The 21,006-nt window shown below is 40.3% G+C and overlaps 1 protein-coding gene across 7 annotated transcripts in view; it reads left to right on the top strand.

The window, feature by feature from the left end:
* Nucleotides 1-568: 568 nt before the first annotated feature.
* LOC122566573 (pituitary homeobox x) overlaps nt 569-21,006 on the top strand; it is a 46,347-nt gene continuing 25,909 nt past the window's right edge. For 2 of the 7 annotated variants that reach the window (XM_043724032.1, XM_043724035.1), the window contains exon 1: nt 572-4,162. In XM_043724032.1, the coding sequence (XP_043579967.1) occupies nt 3,874-4,162 (289 nt within the window). In that variant the 5' untranslated portion in view covers nt 572-3,873. Of the gene's footprint in view, nt 4,166-21,006 lie in introns of all 7 variants that reach the window. The other 5 variants (XM_043724028.1, XM_043724030.1, XM_043724031.1 and 2 more) reach the window with 5 other exon arrangements.

Consider the following 21,006-nt stretch of genomic DNA (forward strand, 5'->3'; position numbering starts at 1 on the left):
ATATACTTTCCAATTGTTGTAAGTATTGTAAATTAGATAGCTTGATGACGTTCGCATTAATTTGGAAGAAATTATTTCGACAGTGTTGAAATATACCGACGATAAAACGAATAATATCACACATTATGTAATAAAGAGTGGAAGATAGCGGAATAAAAGTCGAAATATCTTCCATTGATTTCGCGTGTAATTTTAACGAAATAATTTTCCGCTACAAGCGTATCCAATAAAATTATCAGATACATTTTGTTCCAGCAAAATATCTTTTTCTCCTTTCCTTCTGATATCGATTTACCAGTCGTATTAATTAATTAGTTGTACCAGAATATATACGTGATTAATTAATTCCACACCTTTCAATCGAGGCTTAAGTTATTTTTACGAGCGAGTTAGACGACATGGTCACTCGGCATTCTCGAAATAAGATAAGACAAACGTAGATAAAATATTGTTTGTAAATGGCCGATTCGAACGGTGTATTTCACTTCTGGAATTTTTCGTAATCTGATTAGATTCTAAACTATTGCAAGCACGACGATTGCTGCTGCTTCTAATCGTGCGAAAGTAATTAATCATCGTCTGGCCCGTATGAAATTAAAAAATTAACCGCGCAATTAACTCTAGACCGTATAGAGGTATTATTTACGCTCGTACAGTTCCCTGTGTCCGTCGATTTAAAGAAATTCAAACATCACGATACACGTACCTGAGACTGAAGCGAAGCCAATCCGTGCGAAAAATTTCGTAGAATCAACGAAATTGCGTAGAAAATTTCGAAATTGTAATCGCCAGTAAGAAAGTGTAAAATTTGTTCCGCCCTTTATATGGGACATACGTGGTGATTTTTTCGATGAAATTTGCAGCCAATATACGACACACCTCCCCATTTCGCTTGAAACGCCCAGCACAGAGGCAGTCTAAGTCTACGAAGATAGGTATTTGCTTCGACAGATAAGACGACCGATAACTGCATACGCTCGACTCGAATCGCGGTATCTCGGCAAAGATTTTCTACGTTATATCTGAATTTTACATCGCGTAAGAGTTAAAGATGGCGGAGGCGGCGAATCAAACGCGATCTCAAGACCAACCTTATCAATCCCGTGCAAACTATTAAAATCGTATCACCGTACTAGAGAGGCAAAAGTTTTTTTTCTTCGATACGGATACATCCACGTGCTGTTTCCCTTTCAAGGAGAAGCTCGACAACTATACGTGCATCGTAGAATGTCAGGTTGAGCGTTGTCGTTAGAGATTAAAGCAACTCATGACGATCCAAGGCGACAAACGTCAACGGAAAGAAACAAATGATAATCAGAAGGTACGCGAGGTTCGTGAAGCGCGGAAAAGAGGAAAAGAGGGAAAGGAAGAGAGAAAGGAAGAGAGAAATGTAGAGGGAAGGACAGAGGGTGCGTGGTGTGCGTGCTGGATCGAGGGAGAGACGAGAGATCGGTGTGCACGTAGGAGGGGCGGACTTGGATGTTGTTGGAGGGGCGCCGTTTGTAAGTGGGGGTAGATGAAGAGAGGTGCGTCGACGATACCGAACATAGGCGAACCGGTGACTGTTTCGGACACGACTGGGACGGAAAAGAGAGGCACAGGCGTGAGAGATCGCGGCAGCGAGGAAACGAGACGAAACGTGGCACGATATCGGGTAGGGGTAGCGCGAGCGAGAGAGAAAGCCGCGGGGTCGTCCAATCGAGCAGTGTGGGGGACGAGGTGACAGATACAGGCGTGAGAGATCGTGTAACGAGGCGTGAGAGAGAGAGAGAGAGAGAGAGAGAGAGAGAGAAAGAGAGAAAATGCGAAGGAAGACAGCGTTCGACGAGATGGAGAAAGCGAGAAAGGACGAAAACGAGCGGGCCAAAGTGGGGAGCGATAGGACGAGGGAGAAGGACGGTGGCCACGGTAACCAGAGGGATGAAACGGGGCACGAAGACACGAGAGATCGTAGCGGTGCGAGCGAGATAGACTTTTGAGGGAGATAACGAAAACAGAGTGGGAGAGCTGAAGAGAGAAGGAACGGATGGAGGGGAGTAAGAGCGAGCGAGCCAGGGCGAGGCGCAGTCAGACAGTCAGGCAAGCCGCCCGGCAAGCAAGGAAGGCAGACAGGCTAGCAGGCAGCCAGTGCACCAGCCAAGACCACTAGATCCGCTCGGCTTACCGACTTAGAGACTTAAGCCGGCAGGCAGTCCGAAAGGCTCAACCGGCTAAGCCTGGCGGACCCACCTACTACCGACGCGCGGCCACTACACGTTCCATCTACTACGAAAACCGGCTATACTACCGCGACCTGCAGCACCACTCACGCTTTCTTACGCTTCCTTCGTCTGTCTTCCTCCCTCTCTCTTTCTATTACACGCTGTGTCTGTCTGTTGTTCCTTAACGCGTGCCCCGTTAAGGTGAGAGAAGACCGAGGTAGACGAGCGAGACGAGAGCGTAGCCGGCGCGCCACGTTCGACTCGAGCTGAAAGGTTCCGGTCGTCGATCGTCGCGATGTCACGGCGCGGATCCCGCGCTCAATTTTCCACGCCATCATCGGCGCCAGCTACCGAGTGAACCGCGTGGGTGGAAATCTCTGGTGCGAGTCCCGCTGGCGCGTCAACGATCGCGAGTCCAGTGACCGGTATTGAGATACGTGTCGGAGGTGTTGCTCTGTCCGGCGTTGCCGGTGTCGCGATACTCGGTGGTGATCCTTCCACGACTGGATATACGTACGTACGGCCAAGTTCTCTGCTGTGATCGGTTCGAACACGCGGCTCGAAACAGTGTGCAGTGACGCAGAATTTGTCGTGAGAGTCAGTTTCGCGAGGATCCGTTCTTCGGGCCTGTAAACGTCGAGCTGTCGCTGTTGTTGCATCAAAGTTTCAGTGTCGAGTAAGAGAACAGAGAACAAAGAACCGTGGCCTTTGTACCTGACCAGCTGGATTCCTTACAGAGAGACTCGCGATTTAACGGTCGATCGGAAAAAGTAGAATTTATCGAAGATCAGTGACTGTTTACGTTCCTGCGAGTCGAACACGCGTTGCCAAGTACCCGCGTAAGGATTTGAACGATCGATGCGAGCGAACGCTACGCGACACACGGTTTTCATCGTACGTAAACAATACGATCGCCTGTCAAAGGAATACCCAAGAATCACAGTGCGTGCGATCTATGGCGATCACAGTGCGACCTCTTTAACCTACTTCTCTATTCCACTATTTCAACCGCGTTTCTCGGTCCTTACGTAACTCGTCGTCCATCCGTGGTTATCCGATTTATCAGTCGCTTCTACCAACGTAACGTTCGAGCACGTGCGTTAACCTGGCTCCTCCTCGTTTCAAACACAGGATACGATCCATGAGAACGAGCACCTTCTACCGTCATCCGGCTCCGACATCGTCCTCAGTGTTGTTAACCGCAAAAACGCAGAAATTTGCTCGTCCAATTCTATCCGACGCGTAGCGACGGAACGCAGATAACGTTCGGACGTCTCCACCTGATCCGCGACGAGCTGTTCAACCGAACCATATGACGAAAACTACCAGGATTAGTCACCAAGCGTTCTCTGTGCAAGCACGATCACTACCCGCGTCACCGATAACGACCATAAATCGTCAAATTCGAATCAAATTTGATTCGTTGGAGCTCTGACGCAGAGGGAGAAATCGTTGGTGCAAACGGATGCCTGCAGCCGACGGCCGTCGCCAGTAAAAGCGTGCACCGAGTGGAATCTAGCGCGCGTTCGACTCGAATGCCTGGTTCCTGAGGGCAAATTGGAAACACGAGCCGACTCGACGTGATTTCGCGCGACAAACGGCCTCGCGAGGGCTCGGTTGATCTTGCGTTGCGTTGTACAGATCAGTCAACACGACGTTAACCTTCTACAGCATGGAGCGGGGCAGCGGGGGCGGGGGGAGCCTCGAGCTAGCCGGGGGCGGAGGAGGAGGCGGCGGGAACACGGATCTGTGTCTTCAAGATCTCGTGACGGGATCGACGACCGGCCTGTCCGTCCAGCACCATCAGCACTCTGCCGCCGCGGGTTCCATGGCTGGCCTCCACGGCGATCATCTTCAAGCAACGATGCACCATCACGATCTTCACGGAAACTCGCACCACGACGCGTCCATGTTGCACAATTCCAACCATCAACTGCACGAACCGCTGGAGAAGCTGAAACGTGGTGAGTCGGTCACAATATCGAGGGTCGTTCCGACCCGCGTTCTTCCTTCGCGACGATGAATCTAAGAGTCTGATCGGAGGAAATCGGAGAACGAGGGAAATGAGCGATTGTACAGTGTTTTCGAAGTTTTCGCGGTAGATGAGGCTTGGTTTGAGTCTTGGAGGAGGGAAGATTCAACGCAGGTTAATCCAACGTGATACGTGTGATGAAAAAGTGTTGCGATATAAAGTGATGGGACATAGATCGGTCATGTTTATGCAAATTCCTGTTCCTGCGGATAGAAATGGCATCGAAAGAAAGTTTCGTTTTACTTGCTAAACATCGTAACGAGAACTTTGGACATTTCATGCGTGTTTATATTTCTCTTTTCACTTTGAATATTTTATATATTTTGATATAGATACTTTTACTTTGAATATATTTTACGCGTTTAGATACATTTTCTTTTTCCTTTTCCTTTTTTTTTTTTTTTTGTCTTTTCGCCTTAAATATTTTACACGTCGTGTACATTCCGTTTATTTTATTCAAACATAGGATTGTCGTCTTTGTACGTTTAAATTTCTTACGAATGCATAAACATCCGTAATCTAGCGATAAGGAAATGTTCTTTATATAGCTGCGAGGATAGCTAGCGTTAATGAGTATCTTTAGACGAAAATTAATTAGGTTATATTACACGATTCAAGTGAAACTAGATCTTGATAGATTTTATTAATTGTTTGATCGATACTGCGCTGTTCCGTGAGTGTTACTGTTGTAAGAGGTTTGGTAACAATGCTTCAAAGTACTCCAATATTACTTATCGTTCCACTTGAGTGTCTCATAGCTTGTATATATTGGTTGATTCCTCCTTTAGTTGCACGAAAAATATATCGTGCAAAGACGATCGCGTTGCCTTTTACTTTTACTTTTACGTAATCTAACGTTTATTTTGCAATATCTGGACGAAACATGGAAATTAAAATGTTAACTGTACGATAGTCTATCCTCGGTTGTCAGATGGACAACTATCGAATTATTCGAAACGAGGCAAGTTCAAACGTGGCAAAAGTTTTATCGCGACATGAAAGTTTAATTTGAATCTTCCTGCTAGCGGAGTTTTATTTAAATACTTTAAACTTAAAACTTATGCTTATCACGATCCTGGAAGTGAATTTTATTTCCTTAGGATTGGAATAATTTTTGGACGTTTATTTTTCTACAAAATATTTAGATATAGCGTGCCTTTGTTCGGGGATTAGACGACACAAAGATAAAATAACAGTTACATCTCTATTCGAGTACCTATATCTTTTTGTCTAACAACGGAGTTACATTGTCATACCTTCTGCTCGCTTAAAGTCGAAGATATTCACAATTATTACAACTGTATTTATTATCAAATATTTATTTGCACCTTGAATCTAAAAAAACAAATATCGCTCCTTATCGCGTGACTTGTTAGCTATACAAAATAATAGTTGTAGCGCGCATCTGAAATTCATCTAGCGTACTTATCAATGCGTAGAAAGTAGCAACGTTTACTCGAGGTTGTTGTCCCATTTGTAGGAAAATATTTTTATAACGTGGTTCGTGTGAACTACGCTCGATCGCTAATCGCCGGGAAAAAGCTTATTCCTACGCTGTGCAAGAATTTCCAAATCACACCTGTGATAAAAATGTTGTCCTCGTTTTTGAAAAATGAATGATTCTAATTGATCGCGTCGAGTTGTTAATAAATAACGTAATTACATGCAAATAATTGGATATTGGATATCGGCGAAGGAAAATTCGGGTACGATCAATTAAAATGATGTCGTTTTTAGTTAGACAGTGGCAGATAAAATATTGTTAATCTTATCCGTGTTATTCGTATATCATCAAATTATCGTTTACTCGGATTTTTCTAAAGCTACATTTTATAATAAAAGATTAATCTTTCTAGGAATCTGTGCAAACCAGCTGAAAGAATTTATCTCTGATTCGAAAAGGAGAAGTTCTTCGAAAAAACGATCATGAAGTTATTCGATAAACGGCGAAGAGTAACGCGATTACAAATCAATAAACTCGGAAGAATTGAAAGACATAGTCATACGAATATAGAATTTCCAAATCGCATGGCGCACGACTAATAACCGGATCAGTGTCCTCTCAACGTCTTCGTCGTCCTTCCATCAAACTGAACGACAGTTTCGAAATCGAAATCGCCATTCTACTGCAACATCACCGTAGGTCATTTTAAACACAATTCGTCATTTTTAAACGCGTCAGATTTTCTTCTTAACTCGTTTCAACCGGACGCGTCAGATTTTCTTCTCAACTCGTTTCAAGCGAACGCCAGGTTTCTATCCTAAAATTGAAGTCGCGTAAATCAAAGAGGGAAGAATCGTAAGGATTAACAATACGGATTAAATTTGAGTGCAGTGTTCGAGATATATTTTGTACGTACATTTTGTCAGAAGTACCTATGTACAATAGCTTTCTTTCGCGTGTCTCGATCGAAGCACCGATACGACGGAAGAACATTCCTTTTTTCTTCGTCGGCTGGTAATATCGGCGATAATCGCTTGTAGCGGGGACTTGACAACTCACGTGATTTTATTATTTGCGATATCATCGACGTTCGAACGCGAGAAATATAGTCGAGCACCTCCCTGCTCTTGGATCGTCTCACTGCGTCGTTCGCGTTATCGCGCATCTTTTCAGAAAATCTCGTATCGTTTGTCGTAGCGAATTTGCACGTGCGTGAAGCAAGATTAACGCGTTCACGTTGCTCCGTTTCTGCTTTTCGTCGTTGCATCGGTTCGTTACAGCGAACGTAAATGCGTGACGTTTCCCAAAAATTAGAGCAGCGGAATTTGATAGGAGAAACGACAGGATCGATCGACTTGCCGAATGAATTTTATCGATTATATTTGTCACTTCGATGTTTACTTCACGCGACGATAAATTGCCAATTTGTAGGCGAATGACGCGTATAAATGTATCGGATGATTTTTGGACGGTTCGAAGTACCAATACAATTTAAGTCATGTTCCTATGGTAGAAATATCGAGTACACGCTATAAACAATATATGACGTTTCTGTTGCAATCTCGGTGAATATTTTCGAGCGATAAAGCAACATTGTACGTTGATTTTTGTCAAGTGCCAGCGGAGCACAGATAAAATATTAGTACGAATAGCTTTGATAAGCACCGCACCCATCGTGTTATTCCAGCTTTGATACGACATGACGAATGAAATTTCGGCCTCGTTCCTCTGTTAATGCAATCGCCAGAAATTGCCGTCGCCTAAAATAGTGTAAAATATTGAAATATACATGGGCCGTTGGCTATATCGTCACCTTCCAAGGGCGTCGTTAATTATTTAACCATCCAGAGATAAACGTTCTTATGTGTACATATCGTATAGAGATAAGAAATTTTAAATTACCATTACTGGATGTCATTAACGCGTTTGAGTGGCTGTCGCTTTGGCTTCTTTTATTAGCATCAACATATTAGATTTTCATAGGAGACGCTACTATATCGTGTAATACGATCGTTATAGTATCATGCTATTACATCAGATTGATAGCTACACGCATTCTCCAAATACGGTAGCAAAATTTCTTCTACTCCGAGTGTCATCTCTACTCGACTTTCGAAACCAGGTATCAGGTAAAATCGTATTTCACGCGATACTTTTCGTGAATCTACGAACACAAAGTTCCCTTCTTATCTTCGTCTCTCAGCCGAGGAAGCCTTTCTTAGGTGGTTCCAAATCATGTAAAGCATACGTGGCGTCCTAATTTCTCATAGCGAGAAGAATGAAACACACGAACGATAGTTTCGAGGTCGAGATAAAGAGCGGAGACAAGGGACGCGTGAACAAACATCGAAGGTCGAATTCCACCGAGTATATCGGCTGGTATAGTCCCTTATAAGCTGTAAGATCCTCGAAAGGGAAGATAATCCAAAAGGAAGAACAATTAAAAAAAAAAAAAAAAAAAGAAATAGAGAAAAGGGAAATGAACGTCAGCGTTTTGTCAATCTCGCAAGAATTCAAGCTGCACATAGCAACGAGTCGAGGACGAAGACGATCTCTCAGTGGCGCCACCACCTGTTTTGTGATTCATTAACTCACCGGCTTATCGGGATAAGGCAGACTTATCCGGGGCTCGAACCCGACACTGCGGCTAAACCCGATCTTATTCCAATGGCATCCCACCTATCCCCGTTTCAGTTTCACTCCCAGAGCCGGCAGTTCCCACTTCCAGACCGCAGGTACTCTCCGTTCCATTCGTTTGCGGAATCGCGATCTTTCCTACGTTTCGCGTACTACTCTCTATTCGTCCGATCGATTTGACGAGAATTCGATACGTTAGAAGGTTGAACGGTCCAGGATCTTTGGATCCGAACGAGCCAAGAGGAGTTATTTTTAAGAGAATTGTTTCGCCTAGTTCGTCCAGCTGGTTCGGATGATCGCTCGCTTCGAGGTGGATCGTTGATTCGGCGAGGCGCGTTTCCTTTCCGATTGCAGTTAGAAATTCGCTTATTGTCAGGTACAGGTTTACGGAATTGAATTATGCCTTGGGTGTAGATGGTTATTTGAGTCTCGGATGAAAAATTGAAAGTTCGTGAAGATGTTGTTCTTGCGATATTAAATAAGAAATTAGTGCTTTTAGTTTGCGAAAGATAATTTCAGTTATTTGGTGTGAGAGGTAGTGGTATTGTTTAAATGGATATATGAACTTCACCCTTTACCAGCTTTCGTTATCTCTAACGTTATTTCCCCCTTTCAAATGTCGAACAAACGCGGATCGTCCGATTTATTTTCCAATATCGTCAGCCCCAAAAGTAAAGCCGCATTTACATTTCGCTTTCGCCGAAGTTCTTATTAACATTCCGTTGATGCAAAATAACGTTAAAGGAAGAAAAATCGGATCGATAACCATACGTGTCCAGCTTGAAAATTCGATTTCTTCACGGCCAATTCATAGAAAAAGGACCCTTTTGACAAATCTGTTATCCCTTTCGGTCAATGGCAATATCCCGATATTTTGTCAACAAGCTGGCATACGGTCTGTACCGGGTTTTCGATCGGAATACCCCCGATAGTCATTAACTACCCCTTTGTTGTGGCGATGGCTGCGCGAGATCCGCCGCCAGATGCGCCGAAGTCAACCCTTGTTGCCATCGTCTAATGGTGTTGACAAATTGCTCGGCTAGCCGCTAGGTTTCCCTAGGGAAGCCACGGTGGAACTCTTCTGACCGCACACTCATTGGCATTTAGACGTGCAATCTTTCAGATCGCTGCGCCACCCGAATAAGACGTATCGTCCTCCCTTTGGCCTCCATCACGCACCCTATGAATTGTAACGTGTGCGGAATAATTGCGGAGAATCTTCTCGATTAATAACGTGGTTAACTGGCACTACGTTGTCGCTTACCTTTGTATAAAAAAAAAAAAAAAGAAAGAAAAAAAATAATCGTTTTCTCGAGAAAAAGGAACGGGTAGTTAATTTCTCAGAAGATACTGCGTACATACTCGTCTTCCGATATTGAATTGATATTTTGAATTTTTCTATCGATAAACTTGCCACACCGTTTCTCCGATTGAAACTTGGTTTTCTCGCGAAGGACAAACGATCAGTCATTTTCGTAAGAAAAACCTCGGTGCCTCGATAAATCGTCGATTTTATAGACGACCGTCTGCGAGAGTAGGAACATTATAGACTCGGCAGAAACAGTTAAGTCGGTCGATGAGCCGAGCTATCAAGCCGATTTTCTGCCTCGATTTTCTCGATCACCGAGGCAATCGTGGCGCTCTTCTAAGCGCGACAGGAACCAAGCCCGTGGGATCAACATAGAAATGAACTGATTTCCTTCCCATTATCTCAGCTGGCGCTGGTGGCACGGTCGGAGGACGCCTACCTCAGAAACAAGGTTTGTATACTCAGTGGGTTTCGATTGAAGTGGGCTGGCTCGGTGTCGGGGATCGTTTCGCCGAGGAAATTTTCTGTGCGTGCCGATGTGTGAGAACCGGGGGAACCCCGGAGCCATCAAACCGCCGCGAAACTTGCGGTCTTTAAGGGTGTAATCCTAGAAGCGCCTCAAAATATAGCAGGTCTTTCTACGAAGTTAATTCTAGCCTCTACAAACTGCACCGACGAATGCGATATCTCGCTCTTATTTTGTTATAGAGCTCCGGAGATGCTGTCAAATTAATCGCAGGATAACGTAATTAGGACCGTGATAGGGAGGTTTTGCGAAAGACGAATCTCGGTTTTTGAAAGCGCGCCGTATTTATGAAATATTCTGATAACGCTAAATTATATCTTATAATACGTTTTATAAGCCAGTACTATTATATCAGTTTAGAATATTACTACAATCGTGTATCGTTTTGTATTTCTGAATTATCTTCTCTGGAATATACGTATAATTATCACGATGTTTTCATAAATAGAACATTGGATTATAACGCATCTGTCTCTTGCTGTTACGCATAGGACGAACTACTTTCAATTGATTCGTCAAATTGTCTTAAAAATCACTATCTTCGTCGTTATAGCCGTGCATCATTTCATGAGAACATTAATTTGCTTTATGACAATGATATAGACACCCCCTCGAATAAAATTATTATTTTCGCTAGAAGTTAAAATATAAATTTTAAGACATCCCTTCTTTATTACGTACATATTTAATACAATCTTTTGTATAATTTAATTTTAATTTAATCTTCTCGAGACTATATTTCGTAAGAAGAAATGTCCTTCGCTTATATTTCAATTTATTCTTTATCCTAGATAATTTCTTGCATAGAAAAATGAGCTAAGAAGAGAGAAAACGAGCGGATTAGATTCCAATTAATTTTCATGGGAGCTATAGGGGGTTTCCCTCGGTAGCGCCAGGCCGTCTGAAAGGTCTCCCGAAGATATTCTATCCATGAACTTTTCCGAAACGCTTGTGACACGCGTGTTAAACTCGAAAGACACACTGCCTCTCAGATTACTTATCGGTTCCATGTGCTCTGGCCCTTGTGTCAAGTTGAAACTAAACAAATTGCTTGACAAGAGCTACCGAACCCTATCCACGGAATCGCTCGTCCTCGATGCGTCCACGTCCGAACAAACAAACGCGACATTTTCCTTGACGCTCGCGCATTCCCGTCACCGCTTTGTCCTCGGAATGACGCAAGTTTCTTCGAAGGATTTGCAAATCATTTTGCAAACAATCCTGCTTTATCCTGACTTGAGAAGATGCATATAGGGATACTAACTCCCTTCAAAGACCTTGTCTTTGTAACATTAATTCTTTAATAGTTTAGAATATTTGCTTAACGTCCGTATCTTAACATTGGATTAACACGCTCTGTGGAAAATTAAACAAAGAATAACAAAAAAACATATTGCGATCGATCATTTTTCACTCTCCATCCTTTTTCATAGATCACTTTTAGAAAATTGACAAAGTTAATACGAAGGTACAATGTTTGAAATGAGTGTTATTTTTATGGAATATGGTCCATTAACGTTGATCGAAGTTCGTTTCTTTAGAGTTACGTATTCCATCATTTCTTTCAAGATTAGTTTCGGTTCAATTCTAAGGACGATAGAATTCTGTTTATACGGACCTCGTTTGTCGTATGTAAGTGAATGAGGGTAAAAGAAAGAGCAAATTAATGGGTCGAATAATCAAGCAACAATTGACTATTAATCTAAGAAATAGCGTTGTAGATTGCATTTTAAAACATTGAAAGACGAGATCTACCACGATATATCGAGCAAAATATTACCCATATAAAATCAAACAAAACCGCATCCACGGATTCAAGACGATATCTACAACAAAGACCAACATACGATCCATCGTCGCAACGACTTTCTCTAACAGTTGCTTTAAAATAAACAACTGCGGCCTAAACACGACTTATTATCCCCATAGCACCATCATTATCCCAAGTCGTTTTTCACACATATGCCGACAAATTTTACACGTACGTCCCTTCGAAATCTCCGAAAAAGAGAAGGAAAAAAAGAGAAGAAGGAAAAAAAAAACGAAGCTCCTTAACAACTCACGGGCCAAAAATATCATCGATCGATGTGCGTTTTCGAATATTTATAAACGTGGAGCAGGACTTTAAGGCCCGTACGAGATACTCCGTCCCGGTCGTTGTCCCAATGACGAGCGTACCGGTCGGCTTGACTAATAAACGACTTCCTAAGGAAGCCAAGGATTACGAGATTAGGAGCGAAGACCGTAACGGCAGACTGCGACTTTCTGCCGGAGATGGTGAGGAGCCTGTGGCTCACAGGTGTTCCCGCCACGCTGTCGTACTTCAACCTCCCGACGTTTTTCCACGTCCGAGGGATAGCTGTCTGGGTAATTATCGGCCATGCGACCGTGCTCGTACGTCACTCTAAAATCGCCGCCACACATCTCGCTACGTGACACACTTTGGTTTTTCTCGGTCGTGTTCCCGAGCAGGGACAGGAAATACGTGCGGTCAACTTCTCGGGGAAACGTGTGAATGTCGCCGGCTACTTTTGCGAGATAGATACCGAAAAACAACGGTGGGAAAGGGAACTTTTGCGCCAGTTCTAGTTTCTTTATCGCGATATAAAAGCTCGATGGTGCCATAGAAATAACATTTCGATTCTACGCAGATTGGAAATGGGGGATTAAAGGGTAATCCGAGATAGAATTATCAACGAGTTATTATTAATAAGAGTTATTAATTTTGAGAAATAGAAACGATTTTGATTCTAGATCTTGCTAACCCCAATCTACGTTATATTCGTAAGAATGATATTCAAAGGCCAGTACAAGAATGTCGTGCGAATGACTAATTTCGTGTGACTTTCAAAGGATCCCACAGCTGCGCGATACGGATATTTTAGCCACCCTTATAACCCTCTTTGTCGCTGAGTTACACCACGACACGGTCCACTAAACACCTACAATTTTTACAGCGCATACTATTTTATTTATGTTCGCGCATTACCTGCTCATTGGCTGATGATAATCCATAAAGTTCGGCGAATCATAAAAATATTTTCGTAACGCGTACTATCTTTCTTGCTTGCCATTAATCATAATTGTGGAATTCTTTTGTTGAAAGTTCGCTCGAAAATAGTCTATTATCTTATACAGCGAAAGATTCATAATTTATTCTGAAATTTATTCTGTACGCAGAGAATGATCAAAAATTAGCTAAAAAATGTCTATTATATAATTATTACTGTTAGCATCGACAAAAGATCGTCCGTTGTTTCTGCAAAAGATATTCAATTCAATGAACATTATTCCTGTTTTTATCAAAAGTAGAGAGGTGTGTTGAATAGGTTTAATCGCACAATTTGAGATAACGAAACGATGTACGAGCAGATACAATAGCGATCTAATCGGCAATAAATAGATTTTAGAATGACAAGTGATATAAAGTTTATCTAAATAAATAATTTTGAAATAGAAACCTATGAATAAATTTCTTTCCAATTTCTATCTTCCGCGAATGATTGTGCCACTGAATTAAAAAAAAAAAAAAAAAAATTAAAGTTCGTTAGGCGATTTAAAAGTTTCAAAAATGCCGAAAACAAAATATAAAAATGATCGTTTAGTTTCCCTTTATCCGGGAAAAAGCCTTGCGAATACCTTTTAACTGGTTGGCTATTAAAACCATTAGATGAATGTGTTAGGAAAGAAAATATTACTGTAATAGTAAATCAACAAGCGGCAAATGTCAGTCCTCGCCAAATATCTCTTGATCGATGCCACGGATATTGGTACAAGCTTTATTGCCGCGCGAGTAAAATTTCCGGGTAATGAAAGCAGCGCTGAAATAACTCTCCATCGATAATTTTATATCGGAGATTACGATGCACCGCCGGAGATTATAATCCCCCGGGTTTTATAACTTCCATGGACTACGTTCGTCGCCAATGCTGTGTGTGTTATGAAATTGAAAAAAGGAAAAAAACGAAAATTATTTCTGGCACATTTTAGGCGGTTAATTCTATAAGTAAATCTATCCGATAAAAGGAAACATTGATTGCATTATCAACGAATAAAAGGTAATATTTCATTTCGAATAAATGATGTATATATAAGCTACGGTCTTAATGATATTAAACTCTTCATAGAATTGTTTGATTAATTAAGCAATTGTACAAACAATTCACGAACACGAACCTAAAATTGAAATAGAAAATTACGCGCACCCATCGATACAACAAACAAACCTTTTAGCATTAGAAAAGAATACAACTCGATCAAAAATGGGTTAAAGTATGCAACAGGGTTGAACAATAACCCTGTTACATATAACCCTGAACAATAACATAAAGATATTATAATTTCGATACTCTATTAACTTATCGACTTGTACTTATCATCGTGTAAACATCGCCGTTAAGATATATCTAAAATTATTAATTTCTTAAAATCAACAACCAGAACTTTGGGCAAATTCTTTCGATATGAAACGAAATCAATGGAGTTTATTCGAGTCGAGAACGCGGCGGTATCACGGGGACGCTGTCTTCTTCGTCGACGCCGACGTCGACGGTCGCATGCACAGTCGTCCCGTAAAATCCGTGCGGATTAGAGATCCACTAATATATCCCGAGGGCGTAAAAACGCGACGAAGCAGCTGAGATATTCGTTTTCGTCGTTCCCCGGCACTACGCGTTCGTCGCGCCGCGCCAGCCGGTTTGTCTTTGGCATAAAATAACTCGAAGTCACGGGGAAAGTAATAAATTTGTGAGTTACAACTTGTCCACGCGGACCCCTATTTACCTCTCCTCGTTCGCCTCTCTTGCATTTCTTTATTTCTTGCTCGTCCACCACGATATCTCACCCTCCTCCCCTCGACGCGCGATTTTTTCTCCGTGTGAAAACACGTGCGAACCAGGACACGCAACGGGACACCGCGCTACGAAGCCTTCTTTCTTAGAAGGAAAATTACCGAAAATTTGGGTAAGGTCAAAGGCTCCAAGAACAGGCTGCGTGAATTATCGTGTGAAAATTGAGAAAATTATCGCTTGTTCGTTATGCGTGGAAAAATTCGGCCGGAAAATCGATCGAAGATTGACTTGGATCTAAGTTCGGAAATCGTTGTATCATTGAAATATAAAGGAGCGACGAATCAGTTGATTGTTGTTCGGAAATCAAGCCACCTGTCGAATAAACGTTTCTCCTTGGTTGAATTTAAGTTTGGAAATTTTTAGAATTTTACAGCAAGTGTCCGAATTATCGTACGAAAGCTTGTCGCTTCTTTTCTCTTTTCGTTGTTTGTGGAAAATTTGTCCAGTATTGGGTCGAATTCGAGTTTGGAAATTTTTGCAACATCGGAATGTGGAAGAATCGGCAAGTGTGCAAATTATGATATGAAAATTGAAACGATCGTCACTTTTTGCTGGATCGTGGAAATTTCATTTCTTCGTTCCGTGTTTATGCGATATTGTGGCGTAAAATTTGTTCGTCATCCGGCTGAACCCAAGTTCAGAAATTTTGAAAATATCGGAATGTAGAACGATCGACGAGTACGTGAATTATTCCGTGAAAATGACGAAAATTGTAAGAATTACCGCGTATCAAAAATTGAGAGAATAAGGAAAATCATCAGGTGAAAATTGTGTGTATTTGTTGTTTACGGGGTATTCAAATTTACTGGGAAGACGAAAAAAAGGTAGTATCGCGAACTGATAAGCCACTGAATATAAATTCCTTTGTTTCGAGTGAATATTTCTTTGGTAACTACATTATAGTGTCATAAATTTGAATATTTTATAGTAGCACGTTCGAAAGAAGAAAAGAAGTTTTCGTACTCCATAAAGTTTTATGGATAGGGTTCACCGAACGAAAAATTGAAGATAGAAATAAATGTTTTCAAATTTTAACGCGTATAGTGCATAATAATATTTAAAGGAACGAAACTTTTGGAATTTATTAATATCAAAAAAAAAAAAAAAACAGTAAACCGATATATTGTTTAACAAGTATCGAATGAAACGGATTATAAAACACAGAAATATCCTAATCATGATTTTACTAACGAGCATTATTTTCCTTCCATTCAGACGTATTTATATTTTATAAGAAGAAGAAAGTTGACAAGAATATTTATTTTGTTGCTCAGAACGATTATATCGTTAATCGTAAATTACACAAATATTATAATCGTGCACTGCGATAATGAATAATATCCCAACGATACTTGAACAATATTTCCATAGATTAGGTACAAGACATTTATTATTATTATTATTATTTTATCTTTCAGTTTTACATTTCTTACACTTATTTTGCTCCTTATATATCAATCTCCCCTCTTATCTGCTCTGTTGTATTACACTCCCTTAGATTATTCTATCTCTAACAGGTAAAAACTAATGGCTAAAACTATTGCAACTTATCACTACACACTATTACCACTTTTGGTCTTTTGCCTCCTTGCTGTGCTACATTCTCGTTTTTCCTCGCCGTCCTACAAGACGTTTGTAATTTGAATATAAAAGTTTCGCGAGAATACCACTTTCCTTGCCGTGTTAAGTATAACTTGTAATTCAATATACATCACAATACCTTGTTAAACTATACTTTCAGATTAATACCGAAACACTCGCATTTAATATTTTCCATTTCTATATCGTTGTTGAAATTCGCGCGAATCCAGGATCAATATACGATGTTCTTGGTAAACGGACAGAACGAAATATCCACGAGCCACTGACCAATATAGATGTCGAATGTTTGACAGAAAAGGGTAGGATAGTTTTTGGCCACATTTCGCCCTTCGAGGATCTTCCGTTTTCACGTCTCGTGTAACTCTGCCACGAATCCATAGCAACGAACAGTAGAACCGTCAAACGATACGACATGTTAAGCCTCCAAGAACTCTGCAGGAGATCTCGTGGGAACTATATTGGAGAATATATCGAGCAAAATATATAGGAAGCAGTCATAATAGCTCTTTGTCTTCGAACGTCATACGCGATCAAATCGAACATTCTCAACCTTCGTTCGTAATGAAGATTCTATCCTACAGCGAGCTTGCGCCGAAAAAATTCGTTTATAATTTGACTTTATTTTCCAATTTTCACAATATAGTACAATTGGCATTTGCCAATCCTACGATACTCTTTGATACTTTAGTTTAATACGCGTTTGAAATATTTGCCTGTCTTAATTCTATCATCTCACGTTGATAGCATAAAGTGGTATAATTAGAGTGGCCCGTGCGAAAGAAAGAATTATTCGCGACAGTTGGTGGTTCAAGGAAAAATTGAAATTGAATAGAAAGGAATAAAACAAAGAGAATGTTGGCTGTGGTCGTGCAATTTTCTTATTACCGAAGAAGAAGCTAACGATTCGTTAAAGACAAATGTATTATGTTTGTACATGTTACATAATCTAATACTTTATCATGCTTGTGTTGTCATATCTTCTTCAATCTTGAAGAATACGGCGAATAATTTCTTCGCGTAAAATCCCTCATAAATGGACGAAGAGAAAACTCTTGGAAGAGATATGCAACAAATTTCATATTGCCACGACTTTTTCGAATTCTCCAGAATTGTCAAAAACAACGTTTTCGAACTAAATATACCGTTTGCAAATATTTGTACATGCCTTTCAACGTGCACACGTTCGATTCTTCGATTTCTACGTATCGCCGGTACATTTTGCGATTCTTATTGCAACAATTTCTTTCATGCGATATCGTTTCTCGGGAAAGGAGAACCTTATGCACGAAATAGATCGTGCTACACCATCGAGCGGCAAGGTATTGAAACGTGAAAAATGGAGGCCCTATAAATTTCAGCGGGTTGAGTAGGCCGTTTGAATAGCGTGTGTCGGATCAGGATGTAGATTATAAGATTAACTCTAATCTTGAAATAATATACAAACTTCGGAACGAGGAAGTTTCAGTGGTGTACACTGGTTTTATCAAAACAGCAACGAAAAATACATTTTTAGTGGGTGAACCGACGTAACGTTATGTGTTCTTCGTCAATTTCGAAATTTCTCCCTGTTACCCGATATGCACCGGATTATTCAGATGTTTACGATCGCACAACAAGCGCGAAGAATAGAATCTACACGAGGTAATTGTGACAGAAAACACCGTGCGTCGTGTGTTTATTATTTTAAGAACCGAAATCCCGAATTTAAAGAATTTAAGAAAGAACAAAAAAAAAAATAAATATCGTGTCTTCTTTTTCCATTTCAATATTTTCAGTGTATTTCAGGATTTAACGCGTCCAATAATATCGTCGAAAATCTTTAACAGCATTGAATTTTTCGAACTTTGAGATCTTTGATTTTTTTAAATAAATACTCCTCCAGAAGAAACGATTAATTCGCATTACTTATCTACGATATGTTAATTTTTTCTCTATAATTTCTTCATCTCTTTGTAAATCGCCGTCCATTTTCTTTTTTTTTTTCAAACTTTTATTCATCTCTCGGAAGATTTATTTGTTTAGCCTACCATCGTTCTAAATTTATTTACTCTATATTTTATTTATTTATAAATTGTCGCTTGCCATTCTTTCACGCTGCTCTTTTCGAATCCAAAGAATTTGTTTCTTATTTATATTATCTCCTATATGTTAAATACACTTTAAATGTATGTTAAATACATTCTCTAACTGCTAAAGTCTTAACTCACGTCTGCGTGATTTTCGACTCGTCGTACAGAACTTATAACAGTTCTATAGAGCGTTATCTTTTCACAAAAGTACGTCGACGTATCGAAATCAGCTGCTAGTTGTTCTCCAACTCACGACGAGTCATCATCCTGTCCCTTCGCCTGTTAGCCGTTTATTTACAACGTGTTACATCGTTTGCATTCTTCTGTTACGTGGATCGTGATAAGTAGCACGGAATCCATGTTTCGAGCTCTCAGATGCTGTTTACCGAGGAGACATCACCGATAACGGCGACATCACTGCGGCACGGCCGCTTTTCCTAGGGGACTGGCCTTGACAAACAAACCACCTAACCATCGCATCAGCAGGATGAAGCTTATCCTCGTATGGCCATTCCTACCACTTTACACGTGTTCTCCGCGTTAACCAATCGAATAGGCAACCGATCTATTTGCAGACTCGTAGATTAAAAGAAACTATTTCGTGCAGTTTATTTAAGAGGCAACTTTATCAGCGAATTTTTTTTATTTATTATTTATTTAAATTTTACAATTTGTAAAATTGGTAAAATATAGCACGTGGATGGTTACCCCCAGCGGGACTCCATCTTCCAGATTGTTTATCGTTCTATTGTGAGGTCTGCAGGATGCTTCTTCCTCAGTCTTCTTTCTATTATTGTTTTATTCGTTTCAGCTGATTTGCGTGTGTTGCAAGTCTTTCTTTATACTTTTTTGCATATCTGGCGATTTCCTCTTTGACTGTTGGAATTTTTAAATCTTTTCGTATGTCTTCGTTTCTCACGTACCAATCGGCGAATTTGACGGAATTATTCATCTGCCAGAACAATGACGGAGCAAACGTTCCTAATACATAGAAAACACTTGAAAATGATAACAATGTTATCGACCGCTGCATCGATTCAACAACTCAATATTGTTAACATTGCGTCGTGTATATAATGTTGAAAGAACGTGAGTCAGTTTAATGAAGACAGGGGTCGTTGTGCAACGATGATCGTGAAAAATATGAATCGACTCGATCATATCGATCGCGAATCGCGATAAGCAACGTTGTAAAATTATTGTTTTATACGTACAACGTTAACTGCGTATTTCCTGGGAGAAACAGTGTTTTCGAGCAACATCGAATAATCGGAGATGGACAAGATGGCAATGCTTTGTAAATGTTAGAAATGATGTATATATCTATGGTAACTGGTAGAAGATAAAGTCTTATTTACTCCTCGAAGATGGATTTCGTTGAATATTTATATCATAGCATATTTATCGTAGGGCTCGGACTTAATAATTTAAGGACGAGTAAAATTGATAGATCCTCTTCCTAAATTCCTTTTTTTTTATTTTCCTCCATCTATCTCTTGTTCCATTTTCATTTTCTTTTTAAACGTGCTTACGTCAGCCAGCCGTTGTGTTCACGCGTTGTTAAAATTTACAATGTGGAACGTTATAATGATTTATAAAAGTATTTAATCATTTTCTGTACCCAGACTCATGATAAAACCGTATTTATATTTAAACAACCGATGCTTGTCTTACGAGTTATAATAGTTTCTCCAACAATTATTATAACTACTAACGTTGTAAGTAAATTCTAAACTTTAGAATAATTGCCAAGGATTAATTGACAGATACGTTTGATCTTCTCTCGTGTTTAAGCTTCTAACAAAATTTAGTTGTTTTCAAATAATCGTAAACCACTTTATAAAGTATATTCTCGCTTCCTTCTAAACGAAACAACTTTTCTCGGATTGTATTAACAACGCAGCATTTGCGAGCCAGACATGGCTATACTCGTATAACGTCTCGATCGTGCTCATTCTCAAAAATTAACGATTATCCTTTTTAATCGACCAAACCAGCTGTGCAATGTTTACTATAAAATGCAACTCTATTTGTCCGAATAATTTAGATAAATTGATAATTCGTATGTACAACGAGATTGCGTTCATTGATCTAATTAATTAAATGGTATTCAGATAATTGGATACATGCATTTACTCGCTCCTTTGTTAAGTTTTAACGCACTCGCTATCTACATCTCGAATCCTACTCGATACGCAATATTTATATTTTTAGAACATACGTATAATATCGATTTAGATACAAATTGCACATTGAAACTCATAAATAAAAAATACTCTGTACGATAGTGAATTTGTAATAGAATTTCTGAACCGAGTAAACAGCAACCCTTTTAG

Source organism: Bombus pyrosoma, linkage group LG4 (assembly GCF_014825855.1).
Source record: "Bombus pyrosoma isolate SC7728 linkage group LG4, ASM1482585v1, whole genome shotgun sequence".
NCBI lineage: Eukaryota > Metazoa > Arthropoda > Insecta > Hymenoptera > Apidae > Bombus > Bombus pyrosoma.